This window comes from Amyelois transitella, chromosome 16 (assembly GCF_032362555.1).
Source record: "Amyelois transitella isolate CPQ chromosome 16, ilAmyTran1.1, whole genome shotgun sequence".
NCBI classification, from domain to species: Eukaryota; Metazoa; Arthropoda; class Insecta; order Lepidoptera; family Pyralidae; genus Amyelois; species Amyelois transitella.
In genome coordinates, this window is record NC_083519.1 from 2,383,762 (window position 1) to 2,400,886 (window position 17,125).

At 35.2% G+C, this 17,125-nt stretch overlaps 2 protein-coding genes across 2 annotated transcripts; both read left to right on the forward strand.

The window, feature by feature from the left end:
* On the forward strand, positions 1-8,185 carry LOC106143319 (testisin). Its single transcript, XM_013345371.2, has 10 exons — positions 1-132; positions 622-662; positions 2,774-2,836; positions 3,309-3,447; positions 4,261-4,323; positions 4,679-4,761; positions 5,258-5,437; positions 5,834-6,053; positions 7,341-7,504; positions 8,000-8,185. The coding sequence occupies exons 1-10, from the start codon at positions 96-98 to the stop codon at positions 8,183-8,185; spliced, it is 1,176 nt and encodes a 391-aa protein (XP_013200825.2). The 5' UTR covers positions 1-95.
* Positions 8,186-8,860: 675 nt separating this feature from the next.
* Positions 8,861-15,497, forward strand: LOC106143277 (transmembrane protease serine 9-like). Its single transcript, XM_060948505.1, has 10 exons — positions 8,861-8,965; positions 9,182-9,237; positions 10,665-10,715; positions 11,036-11,252; positions 12,402-12,464; positions 13,055-13,137; positions 13,776-13,958; positions 14,315-14,534; positions 14,814-14,977; positions 15,303-15,497. Exons 1-10 carry the CDS (start codon positions 8,914-8,916, stop codon positions 15,495-15,497), a joined length of 1,284 nt encoding a protein of 427 aa, XP_060804488.1. The 5' UTR covers positions 8,861-8,913.
* The last annotated feature ends 1,628 nt before the right edge of the window (positions 15,498-17,125 follow it).

Below are 17,125 nucleotides of genomic sequence, written 5' to 3' on the forward strand. Positions count from 1 at the left end.
ATTTATCTTCAAGAACGTATGAAGAATAGTCGTGTAATCGTGTCATGATTTAAATTCTGTGTTTGTGTTTTGTGAAAACATTTCAAAGGATTATTATGCGCCGTGGATGTACTACAGTGTTACTAGTTTTAGGTAATGAATCTTATATCAATCTAAGAAATTACATACAAATGTTTTATAAATATATATATACCGGACAAATTACACAGATTGAATAAGCCTCGAAGTAAGTTCGAGACTTTTTTTACGATATCCTAACGCAACGATGCTATATTTTGTAATAAATACATATATAAATGAACATTTTTATATCCCTTGCGGGGTAGACAGAGCCAACAGTCTTAAAAAGACTGAACGGCCACGTTCAGCTATTTAGCTTTATGACAGAATTGAGATTCAAATAGTGACAAGTTTCTAACCCATCGCCTGAAAAACAATCCCAAGTTTTTAAGCATATCCCTTAGTCGCCTTTTACGACATCCACGGGAAAGAGATGGAGTGGTCCTATTCTCTAGGCACACTGTGCATCTCGCTGTTTTAGCCGGATGCCATATATATCTGCCTGCTGACGCAAATAAACAAAGTGTTTTATATAATTTATTAGTAATGTTTATGTTACAGCGGCTATAACAACAGCGCGAGTTGATCGAAGGTTGAAACGAGTAAGTGACTTGTTAATTTTCAATGTACTCACTTGATAATTATAATGACCGTAATTTATTGGTCAGTTAAATTTAATGATGGAATTGAGATGCAAATAGTGACAGGTTGCTAGCCCATCCCCTTAAAAAAAAGGATCGCAATTTTATAAGCCTATCCCTTAGTCGTCTTTTACGACATCCATGGTAAAGAGATGGAGTGGTCCTATTCTTTTTTGTATTGGTGCCGGGAACCACACGGCACAATAAAATATTAATATAATGAATATAATATAAATGTAAACGGGACAAATTACACGGATTGAGTTAGCCTCGAAATAAGATTGAAACTTACTTATATAGATAAACATCCAAGACTCAGGCTAATTAGAAAAAGTTAGTATGGCCGAGATTCGAACCCGGGACCTCCGGTGTCACAGACAAGCGCACTACCGCTGCGCAACAGAGGACGTCTAGTCAGAAATAGGTTTTGAAATAAGTTGATGTAAAAAAATCCATAAACGATTGATGATCAAATATTGTAACAAATAGCATATTACTTCGTTGACTTTGCGAAATACGATGACATGACTAGAAGACGATACAATAATATTTTGTAAATTAAAATGATTTCATGATATAATTAGCTATCAACAGTTATTGGACAAAACTTTGATAAATCTTAAACGCCTTAAAAGATTTATATAATACAAATCATTAATGCGATTTTCTTATGTACGGATAAAGTAACGTAATCGTAATTTAAAAAAAATATCTTAACACTTAACACGTACTCTTCTTATATGCTGTTTTAATAGCCGCTTGAATATTAAAATTAATTTGTAAATTGACGTCCGATGAAAATGCTGCAGTGTAGTTTGTTCCGCCGATTCTTCTAGATTTAAGTGATGTGACGTCAAAAAGTGATAAGTACCTGTATCCAATTTTGAAAATAAATCTATTTTATTCTATTCTATTAATACAAATGACAAATCTATGACAGATTATCAAAAGACAAAATGTCAGTGGCCATAAATGCACATATTTTCCTGGTCTGTCTGCAAAATGGGGCTTCACCCATTCCATAATACAACTCTCAGTAAAAAAAAGAAACAAAACACTATATATGTACTGCGTATCGCGCCTTTAAGGTCATTTTAATTGAAATATTGAACACCTTGAAATGTATACTGTAACTTGAACGACATAGAGTTTATATTGCAATGTTGGCGAGTCTCGTTGTAAAGGCTCTTGGTGCAATATGTTAGCACATTTTATTCAGAGTACAAAAGTATTGAACCTGCACGGATTTAGATTTGGTTTACATTTTTTTTTACACACATGTATTTGTATGTGTGTAACGTACCTTATGTATAAAAAGACATCCAATAAATAATATCTTGGTGAAGAAAAAAAAGAGAATTAGTGGTTTTTTTTTAAACACAGATTGAGTTAGCCTCGAAGTAAGTTCGAAACTTGTGTTACGAGATACTAACTCAACGATACTATATTTTATAATAAATACTTATATAGATAAACATCCATGACCCAGGCCAATTAGAGAAAGTTCGTAAAACGCAAAATACCGCACATTTATTCATTCCATTTCTCCATTTTTAACTTATTTATTATTCTGACGTCTAAACTATTTTACAGAAAATTTTCATGAAAATCCTGTCTTTAGTTTTTGTGTGAGAGTGTAAAAAACATACACACATCCTTACAAACTTATGCATTTATAACATTAGTTTGTATCCTATATGGCAGAGAATGCTTTGTGGCATCAAGTCCACCTGTTGTAGATTTTACATGCATTAAGTTTAAATAAAGTGCCGTGGGTTCCCGGCACCAATACAAAAAAGAATAGAACCACTCCATTTCTTTCCCATGGATGTCGTAAAAGGCGACTAAGGGATAGGCTCACAAACTTGGGATTCTTTTTAGGCGATAGGCTAGCAACCTGTCACTATTCGAATCTCAATTCTATAACTAAGCCAAATAGCTGAACGTGGCCATTCAGTCTTTTCCAGACTGTTAGCTCTGTCTACCCCGCAAGGGATATAGACGTGACCATATGTATGTATGTATGTTTAAATAAATATTCTCGATGAACCAAAAACCTTCTTATTTTCTAGCAAAATGACGAAGACAGATGGGAATGGGGCTATGTCATCGAATCGTCATCATCAATCCCAGATGTAAGTACAATAAGTTTATCAAATCATCATCTGGTATCTTAGAGTATACACTTACACACATACATGTAATAACGTCTATATTCCTTGCCTGATAGACAGAGCCAACAGTCTTGAAAAGACTGATAAGCCACGTTCAGATGTTTGGCTAAATGATAGAACTGAGATTCGAATAGTGACAGGTTGCCCGTCGCCTAAAAGAAGAATCTTAAGTAATTTCCAGTTAAAAAAAAAAATTAAGGGTGGACAACCCTTATCACTATGAAAAATAGATGTTGACCGATTCTCAGACCTACTCAATATGCTCACAAAATTTCATGAGAATCGGTAAAGCCGTTTCGGTAGAGTACGGGAACGAACATTGTCACACGTGAATTTTATATATTAGATTATACATATTTATCACTGAACGTACGTCTAAACATTGCTTTCTTTTAGGTTCTCTCGAAAATTACTATTATTTTTTTATCTACAGAGTAATGTAAGTCCCCGGGCAGAGTTGACGAATGCAACCACTTCGCCCCCGGAAACAGAAACTGAGCCCAGCTTCTGCCAGGAGTATAACCCACCTGTGCCTAATTTCAATACGCCTGGTCGAAGAATAAGCGAAGCAAGTATGTGGTGTTAGATAGTAAATTAATAACATAACATATAATGTGCCGTGTGGTTCCCGGCACCAATACAAAAAAAAGTAAAAGTCGTAAAAGGCGACTAAGGGATAGGCTTACAAACTTGAGATTATTTTTTAGGCGATGGGCTAGCAACCTGTCACTATTTGAATCTCAATTCTATCATTAAGCCAAATAGCTGAACGTGGCCATTCAGTCTTTTCAAGACGGCTCTGTCTAGCCCACAAGGTATATGGACGTGATTGCGTTTATGTCTCTCGCGGGGTAGAACTAACAGTCATCAAAAGACTATTCAGCTGTTTGACTTAGTGATAGAATTGGGATTCAAATAGTAACAGGTTGCTAGCCCATCGCCTAAATGAAGAAAGCCTGTCCCTTAGTCGCATTTTACGAAATCCATGGGAAAGAGATGGAGTGATCCTTTTCTTTTTTCCTTTGGTGCAGAGAACTACACGTCACCATAAATAAATACATTCCATAATAACCTGTAAATACATGCATAAGCATGATTTAATATAGATTAGGTAATTAGATTCCCCTAAAAAACCTGACTTAGTCTAAAAAAAAACAAAATTTTCTTTGAAAAGAAAGAAACTAAAAACTACTAGACCGATATTGATGACAAATAACCACAGCATGAAAAATTAAAAAGAGTGCCATTATTTTTTTTCTCAACTAAGATTTGAGAGCCTGTTATTGTTTAGTTATCTTGGTGCAACTCACACTTAGCATCCCTAAAGGTATGTTGTTCAAAAAGTCCCTCATTTTGTTCAGTTATTGATTTCTCTCTTTTTTCAGAATGCTACGAGTATATTTGGAAACTAAAGGTTCGTTTGGAAGAAGATAAACGCTTTGATGAATGTAAGTTACAGAATTTTCAGAATCCCACTTCAGCTATGTACCAATGACTATTTTCGAAGTTATTTACATTAGTTTTAATACTCACCGATGCTCTTACGGTGAGGGAAAACATCGTGAGGGAACCTGCACATTCAAGTAATTGGATGTGTAACTATGGTCGATCCAGTACAGGTTAGTTTTTACTTCGTGTAAAAACCTAACTCTCCCAATCCAGGATCCATGGTCAAAGGTAAACCCTGGTCTCCACTCCAGAGTGATGAAGATGCAACCAGGACTAAATCCAGGAGAAATAGAAAATAGACTAAGGCAACTTGTTAAATTTAAAAAGCCTATTATCCACATAATTTAATTCCAGGTTTAGCCTACAAACGAAAAAAGTACAATGTCCAATTCGCTGTAGGGGGACATCCTACTGGACCGGGTGACTACCCACATATGGTGAGGAATAGATAAGGTTGTTATTCGTACATAAAACACGCCTCCTTCCCGGAGGGGTAGGCAGAAATTTCATCTTTTAACTAACCACGATCCCTGCGTATTTCATTAGATTAATCCACTAGACTTAGGTTGTTATTATACCTAGTTTTCTTCATAGTAATGCTTTTGAATTGAATCCCCCGCGTCTATATGTCAATTATACTAAAGGACAACATACATATATACTAAAGAAAAACATAGGACAGTGTATAATAGGTTACTGGAATGTGTATTTTATGGGAACGAAGGGGTAAAAAACCTGAAAAGCAGACGTTTGTCCATTGTAACTATTAACATAAATTAGTCAGGTTACTCAGGTAAACTATAAAATACATACACATCGAAATAATGAGTCTTAGTCATTCCTTTCAATTGTAAGTTCGTTGTCAGTTTATACCATATCACGAGTACCAGTCTAAATTTTATTTTAGTGGTTTACATTTCATTTCTATTTCAGGGCGCTATTGGTTGGAAAGCATCAGTCGGAACTTGGGTGTTCAAATGTGGAAGCTCCCTCATAAGCGAGAAATTCGTATTAACTGCTGCCCACTGCGCAAGAGCATCTTCAAGAGACTCTTCTATTGCCGACCCGGTGCCGAAAATCGTCAGGCTTGGCGATAAGAACATTATTGATTCGGTGAGTGAAATATAAAATACTGTTTTATATATTTTTTATTTTATTTTTATGTTCAATAAAAAGTTTACAAACAGACAAACAAAAAACTTGCAAAACTTTAACGAGTGCTAAATTGACTGGTTTCTTTTGTTTTGTCTTCCTCTTTCATTTGTTTCTATTTCTCTCGTTGTAATTAATACTTATTGTATTGATGGCATTCTGAAATGTTGGCTTCAACACTTCAAAATGCAATCTGAATTTTACAAACGGCATGTAAGAGATTATTTTAATGAAATTAGACTTTGTTGACATATAGCTCGTTTTTCCACTAGCATTTTTCGACTTACAGAGACAAAATGTCGTAAGTATTTTAAATCACATATTGACTAGCATTTTTAAACTTGTTTTTTTTTTCAGTTCTACCACGGCATACCACCAACCGATAGAAATATATCGAGAATCATAGTGCATCCCCAATTTTCGCCACCAAAGAAGTATTTCGACATTGCACTGATGGAGTTAGACAAGGAAGTGACTTTCTCCAGGTTACTACAACCAGCCTGTCTTTGGGGTAATTTCGATACCAGAAATCTAGGTAATGATGCTACGTTAACAGGCTGGGGTGTCGTTAAATCGGGTAAGTTTTATAAGGATAAATGTTATACCATCACAGAATTTGTTATAATTTGAGCAGATGCTTAAAGTCAATCAAGGTCATCGCTTCCTTCTTCTTCCTGGCTTTGTCCCGGTTACATCCTCATTATTCATCCATGGTTACACATGCAGTTGCCTGAATCTGAAGGTTTCCCTCACCGTTAGAGCGTTGGTTACTATTCAAACTAATGTACATAACTTTGAAAATAGTTATTGGTACATACATGGCCGAAGTGGGATTTGAACATGTGCCTTTCTGAGCATCATGCATTTAAACTTGCCACTATATAAATCTCAATTCCATCGTTACAGTTTGTCAGCCTTTCGGTTACTGAACAGTTATAACTCATGGCTCTGTCTTCCTCGTGAGGAATAAAGATAGGTTTAATCACTAGAACCGAAGGCTACGTCAGGTAGTCGCTTAAAAGAAGAAGGCAAAATGTAAAATCATTTTCCTTGATCGACTTTTACATAGGCACGTGTTAAGAAAAGCATCCGGGAGACTACGTTTTACCCTGCTTACCAGATAGAATAGTTGGATGAATTCTAGAAAATTATTCCTAGGCATTCCCTTCAAATGAACAATTATGATTTTGATTACTAATAGTGATTAAAGATCAATAATACTTTTAGTGTTAAGTCCGTATATAATGCTATAAAATTGTAATAAATGTTGTTGAATATAAAGTATTAATGCGTAATGCATTTTGCTATTATTATTTTTTACGATGATTGTCTTAAAACAACAATGAAGGTAAGATGATATAATAGATGAACATCAATGATTCCATTTCATACATACTTATAATCCACACTTCCTTTTTAGAGGAGTATACAAAGACCGCATCATTTCATTTGCCACAATCTCTGCATACTTGGAAGAAATCCCAATTGTTATAAGTCCGCCATAGCACATATTCTTCTAAATCCAATGACTGTTTTGTAATTTGTTATATTTCTTATTATTTGCAATAAATAGTTTACAAACAAACAAACAAACAAACTTTTACTTTCATATGTACCGGAAAAATTTAAACGATTGTCACTATGGCGGGTTACTACTTTCAAATTAATAATAACTTAATAATTTTACAGAAATTTTACAGGCTAACGTTGAGATCAAGAGTACCTACTACAATTGTACTAACATAAATAGAGTTATAAATGTTCAAAGCGAAACAAGTACGCAGGGATCGTGACAAGTGGAAAGATGTAGTCTCTGGCTACCGCTCCGGGAAAGAGGCGTGATTTATGTGAAACTAACTTCCAGGATCCCTCAAGATATCTCCAGAACTCCAAGCGGCAACAGTGGACATCCTCGACTCCCAATTATGTGATGATCTGCTCAAAACTTCGTGCAACAGAAACTGGTGTGGGATGATGGATCATCAGATCTGCGCTGGCAAGTTGGCTGGTGGCGTGGATGCTTGCCAGGTATTATAGTAGATTTGTCTATCCATCCAGCCTTCTATAGACATAGGCCTATTTAATTAATTTATTTAATACCGTGCCGTGTGGTGTCCGGCACCAATGGAAAAGAAAAGAACCACTCCATCGCTTTCCCATGGATGTCGTAAAAGGCGACTAAGGGGTAGGCTTATAAACTTGAGATGCTTCTTTTAGGCGATGGGCTAGCAACCTGTCACTAATTGAATCACAATTCTACCTTAAAGCCAAATAGCTGAACGTGTACTATCAGTCTTTTCAAGACTGTTGGCTCTGTCTACCCTGCAAGGGATATAGACGTGACCATATGTATGTGTATGTAAGTATTTTTTTTTTCGTCAACCTTGTTGACCAACTAGAAGATAAGACAATTATTAAGTGAAGTTTAAAATGTCACATAAAAATAAATAAAAGTTTTCAATTTGTACAGAATAGAAATTATTTTAATGTCATCTTCTAAGGCTTAAACTAACATATTTACAGGGTGATTCTGGAGGACCCCTGCAAGTTAAGATCCCACTGCCCACAAATAAACAAGGACAAATGCACTACGTGTTTGGAGTCATATCCTTCGGGATAGGATGCGCTTATCCAAATTTACCCGGAATTTACACCAGGGTGTCCAGTTTTATAGATTGGATCGAAGATATTGTATGGAATAACACTTGAAATAAGATTGTATTAATAAATAAGTTTTTTTTATTTATTTATCCCTACCGAAAAATACTATATTCCTGGAAAATTCAACCAAATAAAACGTGAATCACAAAAGCATAATGCCGTATGGTTCCCGGTACCAATTGGAAAAAACATAGGACCTCTCCAGCTCTTTCCCATGGATGTCGTAAAAAGCGACTAGACTAGAAGCTTTTTAACTTGGGATCCTCTTTTAGGTAATGGGCTAGAAACATGTCGATATTTGAATCTCCGTTCTCCATCTCCATTAAGCCAAACATCTGAACTGTTGGCTCAGTCTACCCCGCAAGGGATATAGACGTGATTTATTTATGTACAAAAGCATACATATCATACATCACGCGTCTTGCCTGGAATGGTATGCAGAGACTACATCCAAGGTTCCTCTTTAATCAATACTTATGTGTTACAAAAGCTTTAAACATTTTAAAAACTTTATGGTGTACTTATTAAAACAAAGAGATCTACTCTTAAGCGCCGGGAACCGCACGGCGCTTAAGAATAAGTTATAATAATTAATACGTCTAAGTGACACTTTAAGTGTCACATCTAAAGACATGCGGTTTGCAATACCTCGGAAGGCGAAATTCAAGAAAGACCAGTTTTTGAGATATGAAGATAATTGTAAATAATAGGTATAAGAACCAGGTAGTGTTTACGAGAGTAGGACGTGTTTTTAGCGTAAAAATTGTGTGTCAGAAATGGGAAGCGTTAATAAAAAAAAACATATGATTACGATTTTTATAAGTGCCGGTAACTGTTTTTTATTGATTGTATTATTTTTTTTGGCTTCTGTTAACATAAATTTACACTTTATATCTGGTACATTAAATGCAAATTGGAATAGCTTTAAAAATTTAAATTTGGAACGTTGAAAAATAAAGAGTTTTCCTTATATGAATTTGAATGTTAAGTTTTGAATTGGCTGTGTTATATGATTGTGACTCATATTTCCCTTACTTTTAACAGTGGTGTTTGCGAATGTACAAGTACAGGCGGGTACAGGAAGAAAATTGATAAAAAGAGTAAGTATTATTTGATGAATGATATTATATTTTATCATGAGTAAGTCATATTCATAAATATGAGTAAGATTCTCAATTTAACATCATCATAAAAATCGCGATGTTTTCCGTAAATAAAAAAACTGCTTACTTGCAAAATCTATACATCCATACGAATTAATGTGAGTGTGTTTGTTTGTCTGTCTTTCAAGTCGAAACCATTGAACTTTATTTTGCAAACATATAGTGTCGATTACGTAGAAAAAAGGAACTTATCCACGCGGGTGGACCCACGGGCGAAAGCTAGTTAAATAATAATTTTTAAATCATGATGAGACACAAACTCCTCATAAGCACCTAATATTCTATATTTGATCTAATCGGGAATCGAACTCAGGACCATTTTGATTCAAAAACGAGAATCAGGCCGTCGAATTAAAAGTACTTCTTCATATAAAATATTCATAACTAGCTGTGCCCGCGACTTCGTCCGCGTGGAATAGTTATTTTGGGCATCATATTTATTTTTGCAAACATCCTCCTCAGGCGGTCCGGCGGTCACGCGTATTAGAAAGAACGCTGGTTCGCCGTATTAAATGTTTCGCTGCAAATTGCTTATAACGACTATATCTCAAAACCTATTCGTCTGATTTATATACTGTAAATGGCAATATTAGTCTACATGAAATGCCGAAAGTAATAAACATATTTATTTGGATAAGGATTAATACTGAATTAAAGAAAATTGGTTTCAAAATAACTTATGTTTATAATGAAAAAATAATCTTAAAAAATGAACATAAAAGTGGTTATTGTAAATAAACCTTAAGAGATAGATATATGCTCTCGCGGACTTTTTTGTGGCAAAAAATGAGTACTTCACATCTTTAGTACATTGTTTTACTATATCTTTGTTGGTTTGCGCAGCGTTCGTGTGGAAAGCTCGCAGATGGCCGACTCATTCAACTTTCACCTGCATTGTTGACGTTTCCCGTAGGAAATCCGGGATAAAATGCCTATAGCCTTCCTCGATAAATAGACTATCTAACAGTGAAAGAATTATTCAAATCGGTTCAGTAGTTTCTGAGATTAGCGCGTTTAAACAAACAAACAAACAAACAAAAAAAACAAACTCTTCAGCTTTATAATATTAGTATAGATTCAAGTGTTTTAGCTGTTGCAGTCATCAAGTTGTAATAACATCATTTTCCTGTTCACAGAACGTCTCACTGACCTATTAGGTATAAAAAAATATTGTCTTGATTTTCCTTCATGCAATGACTCTTTCTTGCTTCACACGGAATTAGCTAATTTGCTATGTTATTTTACCATAGATACATATATACATATTATCACGTCTATATCACTTGAATGATGCCCAAATAACTATTCCACGCGGACGAAGTCGCGGGCACAGTTAGTTATCAAATAATTCGCTTTGATTTTAGCAAACCGATGCATGGTCGTGGGGATATGCAGATGCAACTACTTCTGAAAATGTAAGTAACTTAAAAGTAGTTTTATATATAAGATGTTATTTATAAAATTCTCGTGTCACAATGTTCGTTCCCGTACTCCTCCGAAACGGCTTGACCGATTCTCATAAAAATTTTTTGAGCATATTCAGTAAGCCTGAAAATCGGCCAACATCTATTTTTCATACCCCTCAGTGATAAGGGTTGTCCACCCTTAACATTTTTTTAAATCAGAAATTAATTATAAATTATTTTATGGCAAAACAACGGTTTTAATTTGGTAAAAATTTTTCTACTGCGGTTTTTATTCAACAGGGACAAACTTTCAATCTTGTCTTTTCCAGAACGGCCTGAGCCCAAGGCAACCCTTCGAATCCACGACTCTTAAACAAACAACAACAACAACAGAAACTTCTACAAAAGCAGTAGTAACAACACCTCTTACTTCCACTACTACTACCGAAAAACAACCAACAACTACCCCTGTATTCTGCTCGTCATCATATGAACCACCAGAAAAACCTAATTATAAGGTGCCTGGACGTAGAATAAGTGAAGCCAGTAAGTGGAATCCAAACATACATATATACATACATATGGTCACGTCTATATCCCTTGTGGGGTAGTCTGTCTACCCCACAAGGGATATAGACAAGTCAAGTAAGTCAAGACATAATGGTCAAGCCTATATCCCTAGCGGGGTAGACAGAGCCAACAGTCTTGAAAGACTGATAGGCCACGCTCAGCTATTTGGCTTTATGATAGAATTGAGATTCAAATAGTGACAGGTTGCTAGCCCATCGCCTAAAAAAGAATCTCAGGTTTGTAAGCCTATCCCTTAGTCGCCTTTTACGACATCCATGGGAAAGAGATGGAGTGGTCCTATTCTTTTTTGTACTGGTGCCGGGAACCACACGGCACGGAATCCAAACTAATATTATAAATGCGAAAGTTTGTTTATTTGTTTGTTACCTCATCACGCGTTATCTAGTGAACCAATACAACCAGAAATGTTACGTAGGTATGTATAATTAAGAGTCAGGAAAAGGACGTAACATACTGTTCATCTCGGTGAAAACTATAGTTCCTGTGGGATTTGCGAAAAATATATATTTTTTGTCAGTGGCGCAAAATTCGCACGGGCGAAGCTGCGGGTAATAGCTAGTATTGCTATGTTTTGTATAAAAAAAATATTATTTTATTTATAACATTTTGAATAAATCAGAGGTTGAGGCCGAAGTAAACTTGACTGGACTTGAATAAACAGTAAACTTGACTGGACTTCGATAAACAGTAAACTTGACTGGACTACCTCGACAATCGGACTACCCGTTTATCGAAGTCCAGTCAAGGTTATTTGTAACAGATACTGCAGACTGAATAAATTGGAAAGAAATAATGTCGGGATGAAAGCCCCACGTACCTTAGTAAAACAACGTAGGGTGCAACTAAAGATAAGAGAAATAAAACTTTAAAAGGATAACCTAAGCAGAATCACTGATTAGACTTACATAACGTACATTAGTTTGATGGCCAACAACGTAACCGAAACGACATAACCGACACCAATACTTTCAACTTCAAAAGTTTATAAAATATCATATTACTTTCCTATACTATATATACCAAAATTTTGCAAAAATTTTATGAATTGATTCATTTTGACAAAAATGAAATTTCATTTCTTTTTGAATATTTATTGCTTTTCAGAATGCTACGAGTACGTTTGGGAGTTGAAAAAGCGCAAACAAGACAAAGATGAAGCAGCCATATGTAAGTTTGTGGTACTATTTTGTAATTTTAATTTAATTATTCTATGCAATTACGAGTATTTTAATAAAGCGATTTTTTTAACAGTGAATCATTTTGTATGATGAATTATGATTGAGTTTGAACTATAAAGTGGCACTTAAAGGTTAGATGACCCAATAATGTGCCGTGTGGTTCCCGGCACCAATTTAAAAAAAAAAGAATAGGACCGCTCCATCTCGTTCCCATGGATATCGTAAAAGGCGACTAAGGGAGAGGCTTATAAACTAAGGATTCTTCTTTTAGGCGATGGGCTGACGACCTATCACTATTTGAAACTCAATTCTATCATCCAGCCATAAAGCTTAATGTGACCTATCAGTCTTTTCAGGACTGTTGGCTCTGTCTACCCTGCGAGGGATATAGACGTGACTATTCGTTTGTATGTATGACCCAAAAGAGATCCAAAGCTTGACTGGAAAAGATTGCATTAGCCAAAAATCCGCCTTTGTACCATCTCTGTCTCCTTTGTGCTGTTTTGTATGTATTACTCTTATGGTGCAAAAAAGTGTTAATCTATCTTAAATTCTTTAAAAAAAATACACATTTTACAGGTAAAAAATATAAGAAAAGGAAATGGGGCGGATCTCATGGTGTTGGTGGTCGTCCGACGAAGCCAGGAGAATTTCCCCACATGGTTATTTAGACTCAGATTATTCATTTCTCAACATAGGAGACTAAGGAGTAATGCGTGTGGGAACACAAGTTCAAATTCTACCTCGCCCATGACTTTTTTCTGAGTTCTGCACATTAGTTTGTGTGCTAACTGACGCTCTTACGGTGAGGGAAAATATCGTGAGGAAATCTGCACGTTCAGGCAAATGAATGTGTTACTTTGTTCCACTACAAAGTTTGCAGATACCGAACGGGAGTGTAAAAACCTGACTCACCCAATCCAGGATCCACGGTCAAGAGGGTTCTGAAGACGACTCCCCTTCAGAATGGTGATGATGTAACCGGAATTTACGCCAGCGGGAAGAAGATTCGAAACAATCTAAGTATCACTCTTGCCAAATCAAGGGATGAGATGATTTCCCACGTAATATCTTCTTAGTGTATAGTGGAGAGGGATTGAATTATGCAATCAAAAAGTCACATTTAAATCGAAATATTCAAAAATGTACACTGATTGACGGATTGACCAATTGACCAACATTTCAATGTGTGTGGGTGATATTCTAGCTGCACTGTAAAGGGATTCCCCAAAATTCCGCAGGCAAGGATATATGCTGGATAGTTTGTAACACGCGTTTTATTCAAAATTTCTGATTTCAGGGTGCCTTAGGTTGGAAAGCAGTCATTGGAACATGGGTGTTCAAATGTGGTAGCTCTCTCATCAGCGATAAATTCGCCCTCACTGCTGCTCACTGCGCTAAAGGATCACCCAGAGACCCCACCATTGCTGAAGTGGATCCTAAAATTTTGAGAATAGGTGACAAGAACATCATAGATAAAGTGGTATGTTTTCATAATCCTATTAGAAATTCTACAACATTCAATGGTTAATTAAATGGCTGTTTAGCTAAACTAGCTAAAGAAATAAATGATGCCATGGGACACTTTAAAGGTAAATAAGAAAATTTTGCTAAAGATAATAAAAGTACCTACTTTTGATAACAAACCGAAAACATATTTGTAACCTTAACAAAGTTCCTACTACATTTTGTTAAAGCTTTCACATTATTTAGCACCTAGAATTATTAGGTAATAGTAGGACCTAAGCTTCAAAGGCCTGGTCTCACTTCAAACCAGATGGATAATAAAACAAATCTAGATCATTGACTCACGATATATTAATCATTATTATTTGACAGGGTTACAAGAGTCCACCAAAGAAAGATGCGGCGATTGCCAGAATCATAGTGCATCCTCAGTTTAAGGCACCAACACAGTACTTTGATATTGCTCTCATAGAATTAGATGAAGTCGTGACGTTTTCGAGATACGTCCAGCCTGCTTGTCTTTGGAACAGTTTATCTATCAGTAAATTAGGAACTCAAGCTATTGGAACTGGATGGGGTGTTATAGAATCGGGTAAGTAATATAAACCTTCTCATTCTATGGAGCCACAACAAGACGAACGATACAATGAACGAGAGACTGCAAACAAAGGAAATTATATCCAAAATCTCTCAGAACTTTGAGTAACTTCAATCCAAAATTCATAAAAAATTTGGAAAAAGCGGACTTACGAATTTATATAAGTTTAAATATGGCAAATAACTGCGTTATCATTTACATTAATAATGATGATTAGAATAGGCATAAGGCTAAAATTAGTAAATATTACAAAACTGACGTTCATTTGTTTAGGTTCCCTTCAAATCTCGCCAGAACTCCAAGCGGTAACAGTCGATGTATTAGAAACAAGTCTTTGTGATCAGCTGCTAAAGAACTATCACAACAGGAACTGGCAAGGGTTCCAAGAACATCAATTGTGCGCTGGAAAATTGGCGGGCGGAGTCGACTCTTGTCAGGTAATATGACAGTTAATCACAATTTTAACATAATTGAATTGCAGCTACTATGATTGCTAGAAATTAGGGGTTGACTTAAGCCCGGGATTAAGCACTGGTCTTATCATCTCTGTGCTAGATTTTATCGAAATTGGTCGTTAAGATTTAAAGATTTTTTCTTAGATTCAAATCTTGCCTTTTAAAGACAAAGATCTAAAGAAATAACATGACATTATTACAGACCTGCTTTTAAAATCTACAAACCTAAAAAAGTCTTATGTTTAGTAACCTCAGAAGAAAACTAGATAACGATAATATATTACAAAATGACAAATTTCTATTTCAGGGTGACTCTGGGGGTCCACTACAAATAAAGATGCCTCTACCTACTGACGTCACCGACTCGGAAGGCTCCATGCATTTCGTCATCGGCATCATACCATTCGGTGTCGGCTGCGCTCATCCCAACTTGCCAGGAGTCTACACCAGAGTATCCAGCTTCATTGATTGGATTGAGCAAAATGTGTGGCCTGATGAATAAATTAATTTTGAATTTACGTTTTCGTTTAATTTTATTTATCAAACATTAATTAAAAATGATACTACTCAAACTTAGTGGCTACGAGCCAAAAATTTCCATAGTTTGTCCTATAGGTATATAAACCAGGCATAGTCCTATCCTATAAAATATAATCCTATGATATAAAAGTCAATTTAAATATTTACCTATGCAGAAGTTCCTTAAAAGCTAAATATTTGCATGGATTTAAGTCTCCATTGTAATTAGATTGTGAAAAGTTCCCATCTATTCCATCTATTTCATTTTTAATTCAAGGTCAAAGTTCAGCTTTTCTTCAACTAATAAATATCTTCTGGTTTTATACTGTTCATGAGAGTGTAAAATTGCGAAATAGATAATATTACAAAATGCGAAGCTTTGGCTATGAAGCCACCTTTACAAATTTTCAGCAATGTTTTTTTTTAAAGATGTAGGCTCTCTTGACGACATAGTATTTGTTGTTCACACTTTAAGTTTTTTTAATAGTGGTATGATGATTATTGCTCTAGTCATATAACTCGGAAGGTATTCATAGGTCAATTGAGGATAAATATAGGTAATAAATTTTAATTTAAAAGACTCAAAAACATGGGCGTCAAAACAAGTTATACGGGAACGTAAAGTTGGGTAGAGGACCATTATTATTCAAAAACACGTGAGGATGAGAAGTGTTCTTGTTATATTGTTGCTATGTTCAGGTAATTCTTATTCTACCTTGTTATTATTTTACTTAATAAAATTTAAGATACTTTTTGGATTCTGCATAATTAGAAAAATAAGTCTTTGGTTTGAAATTGTTGATACAATGTCAGTTATGAAATAATTCTACCATATTCAGTAAAATTTAGAAATAGGTAAAACAAACAGTTTACGGAGGTGCGAGTAGATTTCAAGTAAGACGTATTTGAGGTTAAGTAGTTTAATTTTGTTTCAGTGGTTGATAATTATGTATTTTCAAAAGAAATCACGAGACATAAACGGGTAAGAGCTTTGAGTTTGAATTTCAATACTGTTCTCTCAGAGATCAGTTGTCTTTACAATTTAGGTCTGCTTTTGGCGAAAGAAAACTTTTTGTCGTAACCTGTATATAGGCAACTAGGTTCTCCTGCAAACATACCTACTTAAGTATATATTTTTAATTAAAATCGTCTTTAATAAGCCAAGACAGAGCCATGATGATAATAATCGCTAAGTATAAGGAAACATTTTTTTGGAAAAATCCAACAAATATTCGTAATATAATTTCATTGTTAACTTGTTGTTGTTATCATACATTGACAGAATAATATCGATCTTGAAGATAGGTGGACATGGGGCTACTTTGAAGAATCATTTCCCATCATAAAGGTAAGTAATTATATTAATCTTAACATTTACTTATGCTTTTGTTTATTTAAACATTTATTTATTAACAAATTATTCACAGAAATATACAAACTTTTCCTTTTCCCTGAACTTTATGGCTGTGCCTGAAATAACAATCACTTCTGGAACACAAGCAGAGGCATCTTTACAACCAATTACTACAATAATAACAAGCAAACCTGCAGCTGCCGCAGAAACTTCTCCAACTATTTTGCAAGAGATAAAACATACTGAACAATCAACGG

Excerpts from the sequence above, each read along its gene's own strand:
- LOC106143319 (XM_013345371.2), top strand. The coding sequence starts at position 96 with ATGCGCCGTGGATGTACTACAGTGTTACTAGTTTTAG. Across the intron at positions 2,837-3,308 it reads CGTCATCATCAATCCCAGAT|AGTAATGTAAGTCCCCGGGC; the intron begins GTAAGTACAATA and ends TTTTATCTACAG. Across the intron at positions 6,054-7,340 it reads CTGGGGTGTCGTTAAATCGG|GATCCCTCAAGATATCTCCA; the intron begins GTAAGTTTTATA and ends ACTAACTTCCAG.
- LOC106143277 (XM_060948505.1), top strand. The coding sequence starts at position 8,914 with ATGGGAAGCGTTAATAAAAAAAAACATATGATTACGATTTTTATAAGT. Across the intron at positions 13,138-13,775 it reads CAGGAGAATTTCCCCACATG|GGTGCCTTAGGTTGGAAAGC; the intron begins GTTATTTAGACT and ends TTCTGATTTCAG. Across the intron at positions 14,978-15,302 it reads GCGGAGTCGACTCTTGTCAG|GGTGACTCTGGGGGTCCACT; the intron begins GTAATATGACAG and ends TTTCTATTTCAG.